General features: G+C 42.1%; 2 protein-coding genes across 12 annotated transcripts in view; both read left to right on the plus strand.

Moving 5' to 3' along the window:
- The window catches only part of LOC105688748 (somatostatin receptor type 2-like), a 28,698-nt gene extending 21,465 nt beyond the window's left edge, over positions 1-7,233 (plus strand). For both annotated transcript variants that reach the window (XM_012405272.3, XM_048654451.1), the window contains exon 2: positions 562-7,233. In XM_012405272.3, the coding sequence (XP_012260695.1) occupies positions 856-2,211 (1,356 nt within the window). In that variant the 5' untranslated portion in view covers positions 562-855 and the 3' untranslated portion in view covers positions 2,212-7,233. The remainder of the gene's footprint in view (positions 1-561) is intronic.
- A 152-nt stretch (positions 7,234-7,385) lies between these two features.
- LOC105688776 (guanylate cyclase 32E) overlaps positions 7,386-18,579 on the plus strand; it is a 28,215-nt gene continuing 17,021 nt past the window's right edge. The window contains exons 1-2 of one of the 10 annotated variants that reach the window (XM_012405315.3): positions 12,733-14,077; positions 14,139-14,317. Coding sequence is in view for 2 of the 10 variants with exons in the window: in XM_048654438.1 (XP_048510395.1) it covers positions 15,123-15,177 (55 nt within the window). In the remaining 8 variants the exon portion in view is untranslated. Of the gene's footprint in view, positions 7,794-12,732; positions 14,318-14,447; positions 15,012-15,044; positions 15,178-15,209; positions 18,193-18,579 lie in introns of those variants that run through there. The other 9 variants (XM_048654441.1, XM_048654445.1, XM_048654440.1 and 6 more) reach the window with 9 other exon arrangements.

Consider the following 18,579-nt stretch of genomic DNA (forward strand, 5'->3'; position numbering starts at 1 on the left):
TATTTAAAGCCTTAGCCACACACACACCAGCGTTTCAACGATCGAACGTCCCGGTTCATGTAGGTGAAAAAAAAAAGAGGTGAAAAAAATATATATTTACTCGCGATGATAAATTTAGAAAAAAAAAAATTACATTCGGAGTCACACTGTACGGAAATTAATTTGTAACACAGTCCTGCGATAAAACCGAGCGCTTTCGGGTCAGCGTCAAGGGTAAAGTAATCCGATCTATCATCGAGGTGTGAAATGCATTTGAGTCTAAGCTTCCGATCGGCACTTTACCCTGTCGTACAGTAATTTCCCAATTATACGCCTCGCCTGATCATCCAGATAAACCCGTGGCGCCGATAGTTACACGCTCGGAGAAGCTCATGCTGTGCAGACCACGAACGGGATGGCGATTCTTACGCGAAACTACATCATACAGTAGAAACCTTAGAGTTGAAGTTAATTGTCGGCGAGGACGAGGGCGGTTGATTGGCCAGCCTTAATTGTCGCGATGAATCATCCGTCCGGACGCTCGACAACGAATGACGATATTTTTTTCTTCTTTGATTACAGGTGTGCTGAGATGAGGTGAAAATGGCGTCTGCGTCGTACCGGAGTTTCCAATGAACGATGGGTGGTCCATCATCGTCCCGGTTTTCTCGATCGCGATAAATGGAAAATCGGTCAATTGAAATGTCTCCACGGAAGACATTGTGGTAGCGGAGACGTTGCTCACCAAATTTTTCACCCCCGGACAGCGAGCACCGTCGCCGACGGGAGAGTAGGGTGGATAGAGAGGGAGAATTGGGGGAGGTGGAAATTATCGGTGACCAAAGACAAGTCCGTTCCGTCGAGGAATCGTCCACGATGGCCAGCACGGAGTCCCTGAGTTCGGAAATAATGCTGAACTGCAGCAGCTGCACCACCGGAAATTCGATATTCGATAATTTCAGCATGTTCAACGTGAGCCACAACGACACCATGGAGCCAAATTGTGACGCCGATTTGCCGATAGTATCACTGGTAACGCAAATACTCTACGCGATAGTGTGCATCGTCGGTCTCCTCGGTAACACCCTGGTGATATACGTTGTGTTGAGGTTTTCAAAAATGCAAACAGTCACGAATATGTACATAGTTAATCTGGCGATCGCCGACGAGTGTTTTTTAATCGGCATTCCATTCCTCGTTACCACGATGAGCCTACAATCCTGGACTTTTGGTAAAATAATGTGCAAGGCCTACATGATTTCCACAAGTATAAATCAGTTCACCAGCAGCATATTCCTGTTCATAATGAGCGCCGATCGTTACATTGCCGTTTGTCACCCCATATCATCTCCGAAAGTAAGGACGCCATTTATATCGAAAGTGGTATCTTTCACAGCGTGGGCTACCAGCGCACTCTTCATGATACCTGTATTCCTCTACGCTAATACCATGGAATCCGCGGGTGTTATAAGTTGCAATATATTATGGCCGGATAACGACAACCAAGGGGGTCAGACGACGTTTACATTGTACACATTTATCTTGGGTTTCGCGATCCCCTTGATTCTTATATTAATTTTCTACTTCCTCGTTATCCGCAAGCTTCGGACGGTCGGACCGAAGAATAAATCGAAGGAGAAGAAAAGGTCGCACAGGAAGGTCACCAAACTGGTGTTGACGGTGATAACGGTGTACGTCCTCTGCTGGTTACCCTATTGGTTGACTCAGGTCGCGTTGATTTACACACCGCCGAAGCAGTGCCAGTCGCGCGTCATAATAACGACGTTTCTACTCGCCGGTTTTCTCAGCTATTCGAACAGCGCGATGAATCCGATATTGTACGCTTTTCTGAGCGACAATTTTAAGAAGAGTTTTTTAAAAGCTTGCACATGCGCCGCCGGTAAGGACGTGAACGCTACGCTCCATATCGAGAACAGCGTTTTTCCACGTAAAAATAAAGCGAACGCCGAGAGGCTCCAGCCGAACAAAGTGACTTCGGGTCACTCGAGGGGCGATCTCGAAGACGAGGAGGGAGAGAGGGGACTCCTTATCAGCAAGGCGGAACATTCGACTACCGCGGTCACGATGACCTCTCGGTCGAATATCACCGTTACAAGCGAATCAAGGGATCAGGGGATGCAGGGAAAGGATTCCTCCGGGGCCAAAGAACCCGGCAAGGATACCGCGTTACAAAAAAACGGAGCGCAGCTAACGCTACTTACGCAAGTCTGAAAAGTTGATTGACTCTTTGATGATATCGCGAAATAAATTGAAAAGCTAAAGAAGAAGAAAAAGGAGAAGAAAAAAGGAAAGTAGGGAAAGAAAGAACAGCGAGACCATTACATGATGTAACGAAGCGAGTTTCATATCATTGTGCTTTTTTTCGAGTCGTAATAAATAGGAAGAGAAATAGACAGGTGTGACGCGAAACGACGGTTATACAGACCACGTTCGTGTTGGAATAAAATTAATGGAAATGTATTCAAGAATCACGAATTAAGTTAAATAGATTTTCGTTCAATAATCGTATATATAAATTCCGAACCAAATAATATATTATATAGGCGACCACTCAACTTATTATATCTATTATCGATGTGTTATCCGTTGTCCTTGTCTACCCGTGATGGCTATTATAAAGAACAAGGTACATGTACGGGGCATTTCACGCCGACTTTTTCCTAACACTAGCCCCACCCGTATGGGATGACAAAGAAATATCTAAAATTTTTCAAACATCCGGCTCGTTTAAACGATTTTTGGAAAAAATTTCTTATCGGCACGCAACGTTGCGTATCGAACGAGCTAGTTGCCCAATTTTTTGAAGTCGGTTTTCAGAATTTTAATATAAAAAAAATCGACTTTTCGCGAAGTATGCCCACTTTGAAAGAAAAACCTCGAAAAGGTCGAAAGGGCGTGCGAGTCGGCGTGCAATGCTCCGTATGAAGCAACGTTTGACGTTACCCAAATATCCCCCACAACCCTCACTTACCCCTCATACATGAATAACGTTAATATAAATATATACCTATTAAATGAAAATCTTTAAAGCCTAAATTTTAATACTTGAAATGAGATATAATGTACACAGCGTTGCCTGATAATATCTGATATTCTGATTCTCTGAGCATCGCGATCCGAAATGACGATTGTCGGATCTGATACTTAAATTACTGCACATAATTAAATATACATAAAAAAAAAAACAAAGATGAAAGAAAAATAACCCTCGATGTGAATGAGTATATCATAAAATAAAAAAATAAAGAAACTGTTTATAGGTGTAAATATCGTTTCCGTTATTTCATTTCTTTTATAAATATGTGTAAATGGTATATATGAAGAAACTTGACTACTATAAATGGCGTAATTATCGAATACGTAAAACGAACACGCGTTCTGTATGAATAATATAATTGTACGAGAAAGAAAACCGAAAAAGGAAAAAACCAAAAAAAGTTTGAGAACAAGAACTGATGAGAGAAATTGATGGGAAAAAGGCAACTCACGGAACCAGAAGTATACAGGGAATTTTTTTTCTCTCTCTTTCGATTTTTTTTCTACTATTTTATTTGATTTTTTATTGGCTTTGGGAAAAAGTCCACCGCACAATCTGCTATGGCAGCGGCGCGCATTTCATCCGACGATATCGATCGCAGAACGAAGGAATCTAATCGGGCAACAAACCAAACCAATCCCGCTCTATCAACGCTCTGATACGTGATGGTGGTGGTTTTCAAATATCAGATTATTCCAGTAACAACTATTGGGACGGGGTGAGCCGCGCAGTGACAGTCGACGGCAAACGCCACTCCTGACTCACCCTCCCCAACCAATGATAGATTGAGTGATTCGAGACACGCTATATTCCCGCTACAAATTGACTCTTATAAATTTCGACGGGGTTAGTTTGATGAAAATAATTTTTTTATCCCATACGTTTCCCTAGTTCTCCTTTAATTCCGTTGAATTTCAAGTTTGATTTCCGAAACGCGACGCTTTTTAAAATTGACTCCCACAATTAATTATGCGCATCAATTATTGATTGCGCACAGGTATGCAGGTATATGTACGTAATTATATTTACAATTATGCAGATCATATTCGTGACCAGCACGATCGAATTCGCGCTTCACCACCTACGTATCTGCAAATATTCGATCCACACGAGACTTAATTATCGATTTGATATATCGAAACAAGTATCAACAAAAAAAAAAAAACCACAAAAAACCAAAAAAAAAAAAAATATGAACAAACAAGCAAAAGTATATATGTAGTAACTATGATGTAATTATAAATATAAATATATTATTATATAACGAATTCTATATATTGTATAGTTATACTAATGTTTACAATAGATGTGATGTCAGTATTTGTATACATGTACACTTTATATATTATAAATTATGTATGAAAAATCTAGATAGATAGATAGATAGATAGATAGATAGAAAAAAGCGGTTGTACCAGACCTTTTATTATTATACTTGAAACTGACGGAAGAACAAAGAAAAAAAAAAAGAAAAAACAGAACGAAAAAGAAGTGAAAAAAAAAAATGAATAATAAAAAGACGAAGAATTCGACATTAATATTACGTTATAAAATGATAAGGTTAGAAAAAAAGAAATGGAAAAACTATCATATCGGTCTAGTTAGGAAGCAACTCACCTACCCGCGTTAACGAGCCACGTTTTTTCTACCCACTACCCTTCACGATATCATCGTAATCATGATTCTTATATTTTCTCAATGATGTACATACGTTATACAATGTTATTTATAAGTCGGGCACGTCAAGTCGAGGCAACGTAGAGCCAAACGGGATCTCACATTTCAATTTAATTAAGGGCGGACCCGCCACCGACTCCTGCTCGCCCGGGCTATCGTCGCTCCCGATGCTGCTGATCCCGATGCCTCCACTCTTCGTGCACACGATCACGAATTATTTTCATTTTTAAGCATTTTCACGGCGAAATATTTTACCGACGACTCGTAGGTGACGGGAATGATGTTCATTCGAAATTCAACGACGCGATGTCAATTTTGGAGGTAATTTAGGATCCTCCGGAAATTCGACTATCGACGGACATTCGCATGGGTGTGAATATTTTTTCTTCGACGTCTCATCGCGATTCGGGGACAGAGGACATGATTCGAGATTCCGAAAGTGTTTAACAAGACGGTAGCGAAAAAGGTAGAAAGGAAGGACGTATCTGATAAGGAGAAAAAAAAAAAGGAAGAAAAAAGAACCGACATAGTTTGCTTTATCTTAACCTGGTAGGCAAGTGATCGTTAGGCGATCGTGGTTTATCGCGTTTTCACCGTCGACGTACAGTAATAATCGATTTTATCCTTGTGCAGGTTTGCCGGCGCCTCTTGTACCGTATTATCTCCTTTATTTTTGTTTCACCTTCCAGCTAAAGCTCTTCCTCACCTTATTTCCTCTTCATCGTTTTCCCTTTTTTCCGTACGAAGTGAAGTAGAATTTCTCTACAGATTTGATGTATCAAAAGAAAAAATCTCAGGTCTATAGAAATACACCATTTGGAGGTGTAACGAACCCGAGAAGGAACTCGTGGCATCCGAAAATTTCAGTTTTTCGTTGTTACGCAACTCCCACCTTTTGCTTTTTATTACACCCGAGATATTATTTCTCGTTCGTAAAACTTGATTATCGTCAAAAGAGAAATATAAATGTACAAAACATGTCGAATTCACATAGCCATGTAACAACGATATTTGCAGCAAAGCTACGTGTGTGCGTAAAATTTATAAATAATTCTTCGTTCGCCCCATCGACAAAAATACGGTGTAACAAGTTAAAAAGGAACATCGGGAGTTTCGCGTCGCCAGCATGATATCGCGGTGATCGGTTCTAATTGAGAATTAATGGAACAGACGACAGGTCTTGGTGAGAAGTTGACGTCTACCGTTAATGAAAGTTGGGTGTATAAAAATAAAATATATATATATACACCGTATACCACACCTTCCTTGGTATCGTGATAACAAAAGGTTTTCAAAATTATATCTGTACCTACATAATACCGAGTGCCTCGTCCGAATCCATTAATTCCACGTACCTATAACCGTACGGACCAATCAAAAATCGCATTTATAATTGAACGCATTACATAATCGTAAACGGAAGTAAAATGTCATCGGTTGCCTCGCGTCGAGATTGATCAATTAAATTTCCTACGTAGAGAGAGACGATTCGACGGAAATGTTCCGTGGAACTTGAAAGTTCACCTCCCTCGAATAATCTATTCCCGACATTTTATCCGACCAAAGTAAAAAGGAAAAGAGACGATAAAATTTTCGACGCAGTATCGCCGCCGTTTTCTTATATAATCATATTTCGTACGCGTCACGTGCGGGCGGCAAATCCACCCGTTCGTAACTTTTTCTGATCACCCCGTTAGCTAATTATCGAAAAAGTACGACACCCACGCGCGGAGACGACACCCGAAAGGCAGGTGCAAGAAATTCAGCGTAGCTTTTTCGAAGATGCGTTTCACCATAGGGTAGATAACGATTGAGAATCGTAATTAATTGTCGGGATGAAAAACAGGTGAAAAAAAATTAATTAACGAAGAATATTAATTGTAATCGCATTGATCAGACCACCTGCAGGTTGTGAGCAAAAAACGATGAATAGAAAAACTAGAAAAATAGTGAGACGATGGTGGGAAATGGTGAGTCATTAAAATATGGAAAAAGATGTTAATTAAATGCTGTGACTATATGGCAGAGATGTAAGTTATAGATGTGATTAAAATACCTATTATACTTAGGAAAAATTTTTAGACTAATTGAAGAAAAAAAAAAAATGAGTAAATAAAAATAAGATGAAGGGCACCGATTATAAAGATATTTATCATGAGAATCTATATTCTGTATAATGTTACGACGCGGTGAAACCCGACTGCGATCGAAAGTGACGTTCTTCAAGTATTTTATATTAATTAATATGCATAAGTATATATATATAATAATTATGTGAAATATACCCGCCAATTTGCTTCGACGTTTTTTCCATTCGTTTCCGTTTCCGTTTCCGTTTCTCTCATGTTAACAATAACGAAACCGACGCAGCGAGAGATGCAAATCTTCTCGAATGAATTCCACACGCTCACACGTGAAATACATTAACATACCACATAAATATAGTATATAATATTTATCATTGTTTCTTACAAGTTACAGAGATGTTATATTTGAAATAAAATGTATACCTGATTTAATAATTATACTTTCCCTCGTCCGCAAATTCCACCGAATTCATTCCTGCACCGAGGCGTTTCAGAGGAGAGACGTAACCGAGTCTCGAAGATCTTCCGTTCGTGGGCGTATCGAATTTCGCGAGTCTTTTCAATTCGCAATTCGTATATATCGGGAAAACCGTCGACGTGTAGAGCAAATTTTTTATAAACAATAATTGAACACGGTTTTACCGACAGGAGCAAAATGCCGATGAATACCAGGACCTCGCACACACGTTGGATATTCGATAGCTTTGTGGACAGCTTCGGCTCCAAAGTCACCTTACGTTGGTAAGGTAGGAGAAAAAGCACACATGTGCGAAGCTTGGACGACACCCCCCTCGCTCGGAAAATGAATAACTAGCGTCATTCCTAGACCAGCAATAATTAAGATGATCGCGCTTTGAATTCGTCTATCTCAGATCCAACGCCACGTCTGATGAATTCGATTCCTTTCCGGTAGAAAAAAAAACAAAACCAGCTTTGTGAATCGTGTAAAAACCTGAGGGTACGGAGGACGGAACCGTGGTCTATTTTCAAAAGTGAGTGCGCCGTTGTTCAATTTTTTTCCCACATTTTTTTTAATCCGCGATATTCGAAATCGATCCGATTCTATTTCGTCGTCGGTGTATCGGATAACGATTGGCATTCGGTGACGCGTGTTCGTCAATTTCCTCGGTACGACACGTGCTAATTATGTAAGTAACGAAATTCTCCTAGGCCTTTTCGAATTTGCATGACGCACAGGCGTCAAGCCTAGCAGCTGCCGGTTACCGATGTCGACTCCGCAACCTTTCTCCCAAAGTTCGCGCGCGTGTACAATTCCATACGGTACGAGAAGTATCGTGTGTAATTTTATTCGTCACACAGCGGCGGTGCCTGCACACGTACAGATGCGGAGCGCGAATTTCGCCCAAGTATTTCAGTGTCGTATTTCTGTGGTTTTACGCGATGAGTCATTCCTCCATAAATTACGATACACTTAAAGCGATTTCTTAATTAGTAGGTACTCGGTTCGTCCCGTTGTATTATCAATCTGCGAGCGTGTAAAATTGGCGAGACTGATTGAGATAACGAGCGGAGTGACAACCGTGAATTCCGAGCCCATCGTGTAATAATGCACATCTCCTTAAGCGCGCAACGAAAAACCGAACAACTAGGCGGGCAATTAACTCCGAAATCGTTACCGAACCTGTTCTCTATATCGGGAGGCGCGGGTAATTTGAAAATAATTATTAGAAAGTCGTAGACGGAACGTACGAATGTACACGCACGTGCGAACCGCGGAATACACGAACACGATACACCGTTCGTGTAAAATAGATTTGTAGAAATACAATTCGAGGAAGTTTGACACCGATCTGAGGAGACTTACTTCTGTCGTTCGGGGCGTGGGTAGGTACGAGAAGCGTCGTGAAAAATATACGTCTATACCTACGTAACTTTTCGTGATTAACTGGCCCACCAAATTAACGCACCGAAATCACTTTTATTGCTCCCTCAAGGTGTAATAATAACGATACTTTAGCGCGATACGGTATATTGCTGCGACTTGGGAACGAGTGAGTAATGATATCGAACGTATTATACTGCTTTCTTATTATTATACTCCACCTTTCCATTTTTGAATATCTGTTTCTCTCTGCCGTACGGATAGATGGTCGGGAGGGGGTGAAAGTCTGAAAAATTTATCACAGAGTCACGTGTATAAATTTGTATCGGAGTAGAATCGTGGCATATGAGTGGAAGGTATTCGCGATTGCAGCTGGTTTGCGCAAACGAACAAGTGTTCCGTTCGTTAAATTGGTCGGTCCTCTGATTATTCCACACGTGGTAGAAAATTTTACGATGAGCAGGTGGTTTTGATACGTTGATAGTTGACGATAAATCGCAAAGTAGAATCGCGAAAAGGGATCATATAATAATCGAGCCATCTATAATTGAAGACTCCATCGCGAGAACCTTCGGAATAATCAGAGTTTGCTTTTCGGAATACAAATACCATTGTTCAAACAGGTTTTTGTATCGAACCCTCGCGATTCATATTTTAATCTCAACTTGCGTCACCGCGACGAATTCAAAATTTCAATGTAACAATTACATTATATTTACACATAATTATTTCGTTACAATATACCCGCTGGTGTAACAAAGCTTTGCGCTAAAAGTTACTACATCTTTAAGAATTTTTTATTTCATTTTTTCTGTCTTTTCTTTTTCCAATTTCACAACAGAAATTTTGCGAGAGCGTACATGATCTCGGTTTTCGTTTTTATCAAACTAGCATTCGCATTCGTCGTTTAAGTTTTTTTTTTGTCAGTCCACGAATTTTTCTCATCCAGGTATCGCAATTTTTCTGCTCCAAGAAGCGAAAACTTGGTGATAACTCGATCAATTTTATAGATAGATCAATTTGGCTTCCATATTTGGATTCCTGAGCTGATTATATGTAAGATTACTCTTGAAGAACAAAAAAAAAATTCGATTTTTGAGCAAAAAATAAATCATTGTTTTAATTGGGTTTAATATGATTTTCTTACGTATTTTGATCTCAGGAATCCGAATCTGAAAGAAAAAATGATCTATCTCTAAAATTGAGCGAGTTATCGCCATTTTTCAGCTTTGTAGAGTCAAAAATAAAAAATTGATTTTTTGGTCTATATGAATATAATTTGAGCTCAGGAATCTGAATCTGGAAGAAAAATTGATCTATCTTAAAAAATGACTGAATTATCCTCATTTTTTCGCATTTTTTACCATAAAAATGGAAATATCTCAAAGGGAAAAAATCGTAGCTCAATTTGGACAACGGATTCGTGTTCCTGAGGTCAAAATACATAAGAAACGTGCCATACGATCAATTTTTAAAAATAAAAATTTTTGGTCAAAATTTGAAAAAATCGTAAGGGGTACCCCTTGGAAAAATCTCAAATTTCAGCCGAGAATTTTTATTTTTTAAAATTGATCGTATGGCACTTTTCTTATGTATTTTGACCTCAGGAATACGAATCCGTCGTCCAAATTGAGCTACGATTTTTTCCCTTTGAGATATTTCCATTTTTATGGTAAAAAATGCGAAAAAATAGGGATAACTCGGTCAATTTCATAGATAGATCAATTTAACTCGTGAATTCGGATTCCTGAGGTCAAAATACATCGAAAACACTAATAAAATAGTATAGCAATTTTTGACCCCAAAATCGAAAATTTTTCAAGGGGTAACCCTTTGGATTTTTTCGATTTTTGGTCCAAAAATGAAGTATTTTTGAAGTGAATAACACTTCTCTAATGTATTTTGATCCCAGGAACACGAATCCGTTGACCAAATTGAGCTACGAATTTTTTTCCATCGAGATATCCTTGATTTCTCAGTTTTTGGATCGAAGAATTGGCGATAACTCGATTAATATTAAAGCTTGGCGTTTTCTAGGCTTGGCAATTCCCGATTCGATCGAAAAACCATAAATCGTAGCATCTTGCTGACATTTGAATCAACTTCTTGAAACAGAATCTAGAATTTGGATCATCTGTTGTTAGGGGATCGAAGTATTAACGAATGGATGACAATAGAGTCCATACAGATCACGTCTACTTGGATACGAGAAGATAATTCGTTCCTAAAATAAAAGACATTTATGTCAGATATAACGTACGTACGTACAGCAATTTGCGACGATTTTATTAAGATAAAACAAGCGGTAAGTTAAGACATCAAGTATAAATGTAAGTAAATGTACACGTAAGTTGGAATAGAACCATTATACGGGTTGTAGTGTAAGTATAAATATCTGGATACAAGCGGAAATAATGCGACAAACGTTTCTGGAATAAGAATTACCATAAACTATAGGAATTATTTTATACAGGGTGGTCCGCGATGCCTCTTCTGCGTAATGAATATCCTATCGCGAGAACATAGCGATAGTTGTTTCAACGTGCCGAGTATAACAGTAGAGAACAGGAAGCGAGTTCAGCGATTATTAAAACGAGTCTAAATTTACGATTCATCGTTGCACGGCGGCTGATGACGATAAAAAGATTCAAATTTTTTACATTAACTGCCAAATATCAAGCGATGAAATCTTTTTTTTCTTTTTTTCTTCGTCAATATCGAAAGACAATTAATTGAGGTTCTCGGATCGTGTGTACCTTGGAGATTAAATATTATGTGTACACAGCGGTAACCCGTTATGCCAAAAATTATGATCACAGTGACGATTATGACAATTTTCTGACCACGTACACGCGCGTACGCGCTGCCCTGTACGTAAACCTGTTTTTATTGTGACAGGCGAAACCTGCAATCAGGATAATTGCACGGCGGTAAATATGCGGCACGAAGATAGCCCCAACTATTATTTAAAAATTTATTTTTTACGTTTCTACCTGCCAGAATCACCGCAAATATTGCGCTTGATTACCCGAGACGCACCGTGCCGCGAATATTCGAAACCCAGCGATAATAATTGTCCCGCAATGACGCGACGCGTTACACGTGAATATTTCGACCTGTTTCACGTAACGAGAAAAAAGGAACGATCGAAAAACAAGCACAAGGAGATCGCGTCCTACTCAAATCCACATCATCTCCCGTAAAATTTGAATAAATAAAATTTCCGTCACGTATCCATTCGTCATTCGCGGACGTTCTTCTCCGCGCATCACCGGATTTCCACACCCTTTACAGCTCTGCAGTTCGAGCGTTGAATGGCGGCGGAAATGAAGCCGCGGGATATCGTCGGAAAAAATATTATCTCTCGCCTCGAAAATTCGACGAAACTTTTTCGCAACGCGATGTGAATAATGGGATTTTTTCCAATCGGAGTTTAACGAAATTTCGCTTCTTTTTTCTTCGCTTTTTCATCGATACGGTCCGCGCTCGATCCCAACCGGCTTAACCCTCCTAGACGAATGCGACGAGAGAAGAAAAAAAAATAAATAAATAACTCCAGACGCCGAATTTCACGAGTTGTGTTCGGACAACCGTAATGCCGATTACGATTCATAGATCGTTCGTCGACGTGCACCGCACCGCGAGGTATATCTATACCGCCTGGTATAAATTGTAACCTGTGACTACCGATGTACTCCGTCCTCAGTTTTCGTATAGCCCGTTCGTTCCTTAGGTATTGTAAAAACTTTGGACAAAAGTTTCCTTTCTCTCGGTAGCCGAGGAAAGTGCATCGCGCAATAAAGGAGTCTTTATTCTCAGAATTTCCGCGCTGCAGTCGACGACGGTGCGGACATCATATAATCCAAGTGCGGGATACTTAGGACCGGGATTGAATCATTTTTATTATCAGAATCCCGTTTCATTACCTTCCGGACGTTGCGACGGAGAGAAATTTCTGACGGCCCGAACGTATTCCGCCGCGATGTACCGATTTTATTTTTTTTCCCATCATCGAACTTTTTGGTATCCGGCGTTGCGCGACAGGGCCGATAAAAAAAATAACCATCGAAATCGACGACGGTCGGTTGCGAGGAGAGGGAGAAAAGTTTTCGGGCGATTCAATCGCTCGGGAAGATACCAGCGAGTCCCGCGATGATTTTAAACGCGGAATCGCGATCGCTCTAGCGCGACGAGGTTCGAGTGACGGATTACGCGATGAAGATCGATCAAACGTTTATAAATTAATCTTCGAGGGGTAACTACTCGGCCCGCTCTCCACCTTCCGCAGGGTCCTCGTAACTACGCCATCGAATCCCTACCAGATTGCCTCCCCGAGATGAAATCCCGACCCCGATTTTATTGGGGCACAAAACCGAACGATTCACCCGAAAATATACCCAAGCCGGCTGTACCCGACGCGAAGCACTCCGGAAAAATGATTTCATCCGCGTACGTCAGGCCGCGGCAAAAAATTGTGATCGGTAAGTCTCGATTTTTCTTTTTCCATCTACAGCCGGATCGTTTGCTAGGGGGAAGTTTTTCTTTTCGATTCGTTGTGCGTTCCTCGGGAACATGCGAAGGGGTAATAATTTCCTGCACGGGCACAACTTCCACGCTCGGTGGAATGGTAAAAGTCAAGGGCATGATCTATAAGGTCGAACGAGATAAATATCTGGCCTTCGCGTGGCTCCCGAGACTTTCGTTGGGATTTATTACATCTGCGATCTAGATTATGGATAAAAAGAAAGACCGCGGGGTCTAGGAAAGTCAGCCGGTGTTTCGCAGGTACCGCAAAAGTTACCAGTCAGTCAGTCAGTCACTCGACTCACTCTGCCACTCCGGTCGTTGGACGACATGCGCCAGAAGCGGCCGCACGTTCTTCGTGTTGACACGGCAGTCTGGCAGTGCACGCCGTCTACTACTGTCGCGAAATTCGCGCCGCTCCGGTAACCGGCACCCCGGAACACGCGTCGCGACGTTTTCCACTGGCGCGCCAAAGTGTTATTTGAACGGAGATCGCGGCGGGCGACGATCGACACTCGACACAATAACCGGCGCGCATCTCGGACTCAATTTCCCCGACTTCCTCAATCGCGTTTTTTCCTACCTTTTCGCTATTTTTTTGGACAACCGTTTTCAGTTTCCCTCCACACCGGGCGCACTCCGCTTCCGCACTCCGCGATAACGACGCAAGGGTTGAAAATAGCCGATTTCGCGATCCGAGCGAGGAACAAAATTATCCGAACTAGCAACTGTGACGTCGCATCGGGGATAGTCGCCGATAATGTAGCCTAGCAATTAAAATAAATCTGGGACAATAACCGCCTCCGCACGTACGCCCGATCGCGTTTGACTAGCTCCCTTTCGAAATCGTTGACAAAAACGTTTCGCCTACAATTTCCGAGTGATTGAATTTCGCAGGGCCGCGAGGAGGTGGGATATTTTCGCCGCCTGTTATAAATCAAAGAAATTAAAAAAAAACTCCATTCCGAAGGTCCATTTTTCAAACAGACCTCAGTGAAGCGGTTATCGAACGAGGACCCCTGAACAAAAAAAATTGGTCGGGTATTGGATCGAACCCCGCCCGCCTCTTGGAAATTCGAAACACCTACGTTACGCTGCATAGACTCGCAGTTAATCTCGTACACGATAAACTATAAATTATAAACAAAGGTAGGTACGAGCGACTGGCTCCCACGCACGATAATATCTGTAGTTTCTTAATAAATAGCGAATAAAAGGAATTATCGTGATCCATGAACGGAGAATAATTGCACGTCTGGTACGTGGATAATGGCTGTATTAGAAACAGACAATCCATTAGATTTTATGGCGTGAAAATGAAAGTATACATAATGCAACCTAGCGAACGAAAAGTACAGCGACCCACAGACCGCGCGACGTCCGTTAGAAATTCCTGGGGGAGTTTTCTCACAAGTCTGACGTAATTCAAGGAGGAATCACACGGATCCGTAACCTCGTATAATACACATGGCCTCTCGACGAAAATCCATCCTTCAAAGTTGAAGAGTCCTCTTCGAGCGGAAATCTTTTCCGCGCCTCGTATTCCCAAGGAATACAATTATCGAGGTGACGCAAGATTTGATCCCCCACTGGAGTAGAAAATCGTCGGAGTGGTCGGACGTAAAAAATTCCGAAGATTCTCGTGTGCAAAGTTCGTAGACATATTGTAACAAAGGTGTGTGATCAGGTGGTGAGGGGAATCGAGTAGAAGTATTTATCTACTATGCGGTCGCTCCGAGAGTGATTCCGGGTGAAGCTTGAGTCGCGAGCTCTTTCACTTCAACTCGGCGATGACAGCCGCGGGCGTTTGAAGCGAGCTAAAAGTTACGTCGTACGTGAAACCGTAAGATATTATATATGAGCCGGTGATTAAAGCGGTAGATCTCACCGCGCTGTGAGTCGCGAGGTAGTCGGATGTGCATCGAGAATATCTGGAGCCGAGGATCTGGAGTTTATGCGGGTGATAAATCCGAAATTAGATCCTCGATTCGGGGGACCTTCCGCTCGGGGTTTGATTTCAATATCACTATCAACTTCTGTCTCTTGTTTTTCACGTATTCATTTTTATCGACGACCCTCCCCGATTTCCTTCTCGTCCTCGTGTTCTTATTTTCCACATTTTCGTGAAAAAGATTGCTCCGGGTCCGGGAGATTCCGGTACGAATGCTGAATTCGTACGAAGGATACGTCCCATTCGTACATATGCGAATCGATCACGCCCCCTCCTACTCCAGGTGTTGCAAAATACGCCAGCGTTTATACAATTTGTGAATATTATTTCGCGTTTCTCGCCCGTGGATGTCCGGGTATTTGAAAACGCGGGGAAACGTACGTCGTACGCGACACGACCGGGAGACTTTCCCTCGATGGAAAATCCGAAATTCAATTTTTCACCAGACTTGCTTCTTGACTGATTTACCGTCCGCCGCACCGTTACTCCGCTAAAATTTAAACCCCGTGAAAATTCCTATTCCCTTCTCTCCGACGTACACGACGCCGCTCTCAACTATCGGCGCGCTTCACTCGCGAAACAAAATTACACAGAATGGGATGATTTTTTATTTATTTTCTATGCAAGTTTTGGAACCGACGTATCCATGGGCCCCAGATTTCCGTACTCGGTGGATAAAGTATAGCGATTAACGATATCATACGGGATAAAGTGAGTCGCGGTTGACTTCGGTCGCCATAAATCCACGAACTCTGACCCCGGATCAACGTTTGCGACGAGGACAACGTGATCCCGACCGACCCGTTTATAGAAGAATTAGGAAACGCATTTTTTCGAGAAAACGATCAGGCTACCCGAGCGAAAAAGTCGACCGTAAACGCTATAAAATTTTGAGTAAGATTCGACGCTCTGTCGAGGAAAAAACGAGGAAAGAAAAAACAACATCAGCTCCATTCTGAACCGCAGTTTAATAAATTTGTCGCACGTGCGGTGCGTAACGTGGAAGCTAAAAATAGTAACAAATATATATACGTATCCGTACCTATAAAAAATAAAATTACCGGTAAATCTTTTGCCGTGAATTTTTACGTTCCAAAGAAAATTATGACGAGGTGCTAAACGGGTCGTACAGTAGCGGCGATGACTGGTAAAACTATATAATTCGTAAATAAAACTCAAACGGATATGCAGCAAACGGAGCGTGCGAAGTAGCTTATAGCTAACGCACGCGGATTTCCTCACGACGCCTCAAAATTGGCTGTGAAAAACTTCGATAGTATAACGTAGGGGTTTTTTTTCACTCGGGGCTCGGCACCCGCGGTTCAAAAGCCGCCACTGTTGACTTTGTACGAACTGGAAACCTGCGTTCACTTCTCTCGGGTCCAGCCCTCCCTGGAACTCTAAAAAAGAGTCGTTAACGGTCACAGAGACCGAGAGAAATGTAACGAAATCATATCGCGCCCAACTTCTCTCGTTCGTTGGAATTGAAAAAATATAATAAAATTTCCCCCCGTTAATTTCTTCCCACAGGGTGAAACGAGAGGGAGATAAATCATCCCGATGTATGAATCGCGCGTAGAAACGCGCGTAAAAAACGTCGGAAATTTTTATTATTCGTTCGGAAACAAAATTATTGTCTTGAAAAATTACACCAATCGAACAGCACATAATGTACGGTATACATCGCACACGCTGTCGAGTTACGCGATTAATATTTCATCCGCAATAAAACGTTTGTAAGCGATCGTGTTCGTGTAGTAAATCGTACGGCGATGATACGTTGGGTAAAAGGTTGCCAAGTTCGGTGTATTAGAATGTTTTTTAATTGTCGAATAACGGCGTTGTAGGTATAACCTTGGCGGACGGCTGTTAGCGTCAATGATAACCTTACGTAACTTTCGGAACCATATATTTAAAATATTGCGTCGACCTCGCGGTCGGTTTTGATGTGTTGTTAAAATAGGCCCAACGGGGTTATTAATACCATGAGGCGCGGAGGAACGCGCGGGAGGACTCCGACGATATCGGTACGGTCCGACTCCCCGGAAAAAGAAAGGTGACCCGCGAATCGCCCGACGAATTATCGCACCGCGATCGCGTACAGGTTGCGAAAAAAAGAGCGAAACGATTCGCGAAATCCTGCCCGCCGTTGATACCTTCCGAACGCGAGACGCCGCGGCGTCTCCCCTCTTTTCTGCTCGTGCGAAAAAAATTCGGCGGACGAACACAGGTGATCCGAAAATTGTCCCGTGCCTGCCCCGTACGAACCGCGAGGTACATGTCTCTTATCACGTGACACGGACTACACGTTGCGCAAGTGTGCGACAACGATTCAGAGGACATTGACAGACGTGTCTAGCGCTTACGCAATTCTTTTCTAGCTACGGTATTTCAACAGGCCGCTCGGCTCGATCGGCTGCTCAAATTTCTGGATTTTTTTTTTTTCTAATTACCGTGAAACAGGTCGCGATGCGCGTAACGCGTTCGCGTCGTTACGGTTGACGCCGTTGTAGAAGAGAAACGAGCGAGTCACGTTCTCGAAAGAGCTGCGAATATCGCGTATCGGGAAAAAATTCGATTTTATCTCACGGTGCGGACGTAGCATAAACTGAGAAGTGAAAAATCTGCAGTCGATTCGCGTGAATCTATACAGGCACTCGACGGAATGACGAATGGCTTGTATAAGCTCTCCTGATCTTTATGGGCATCGAAATTCATGAAACAGAAAGGTTTCTTCATTTCTCCGACCCCCATATATCAAGAATATACGCTCGATCCACATGGGAGAATTGTGCGCCCTGCAGCCTATTATGCGTGACTTTTATTGGCTGCTTTGACTCATTTCGAAAGACAACTTTTACGCAGAGCAGAAAAAAAAATAGAAGAGGAGAAGTAAAACAATCACCGGATTAACCGGAACAAAAAGCGATGACTGATTATGACAAGATATAGGGGAAAAAAATCAACGAACAAAAGGAGGATGTATAATGCGGAGAGCTCCGATATCGTTAATTACTGTTTGGACAACATCGGAGGAGGGAGAGGCGAAGATATCTCTCCGTTCTCCTCGGAGGTTCGATTTAATTCAATGACTTTTAAGAAGAAGATCCATTAATTTTCCCCGCAGATTGGTCGTAAAGACGAAACTCCGTTTCTGGTGCACGATGGTGCAGACGGTGAACCTGGGGGGGGGGGGGGGGGGGCGAAAAAGCGGCGAACACACGGCCGCACTGGGTGCCTGATTGTCTTTATTGCGACCCCATGGGGCTTACTGGTTTTATCCATTACCACCGCATAGCGGCGCACTCCTAGTCTCTGAGTAACCCAAAGTGTCTTTTGCCTAGACCACCTTTCTCAATTCTCAGTTTGCGATCGGCGAGCGAACGCACAAACTCGCAAAAAAGTTTCTCTTCCACCGTCAGAGTGCAAAAGGAAAAGCGTAAACCGGTCAACTTTCCAT

Source organism: Athalia rosae, chromosome 4 (genome assembly GCF_917208135.1).
Source record: "Athalia rosae chromosome 4, iyAthRosa1.1, whole genome shotgun sequence".
Taxonomy (NCBI): domain Eukaryota; kingdom Metazoa; phylum Arthropoda; class Insecta; order Hymenoptera; family Athaliidae; genus Athalia; species Athalia rosae.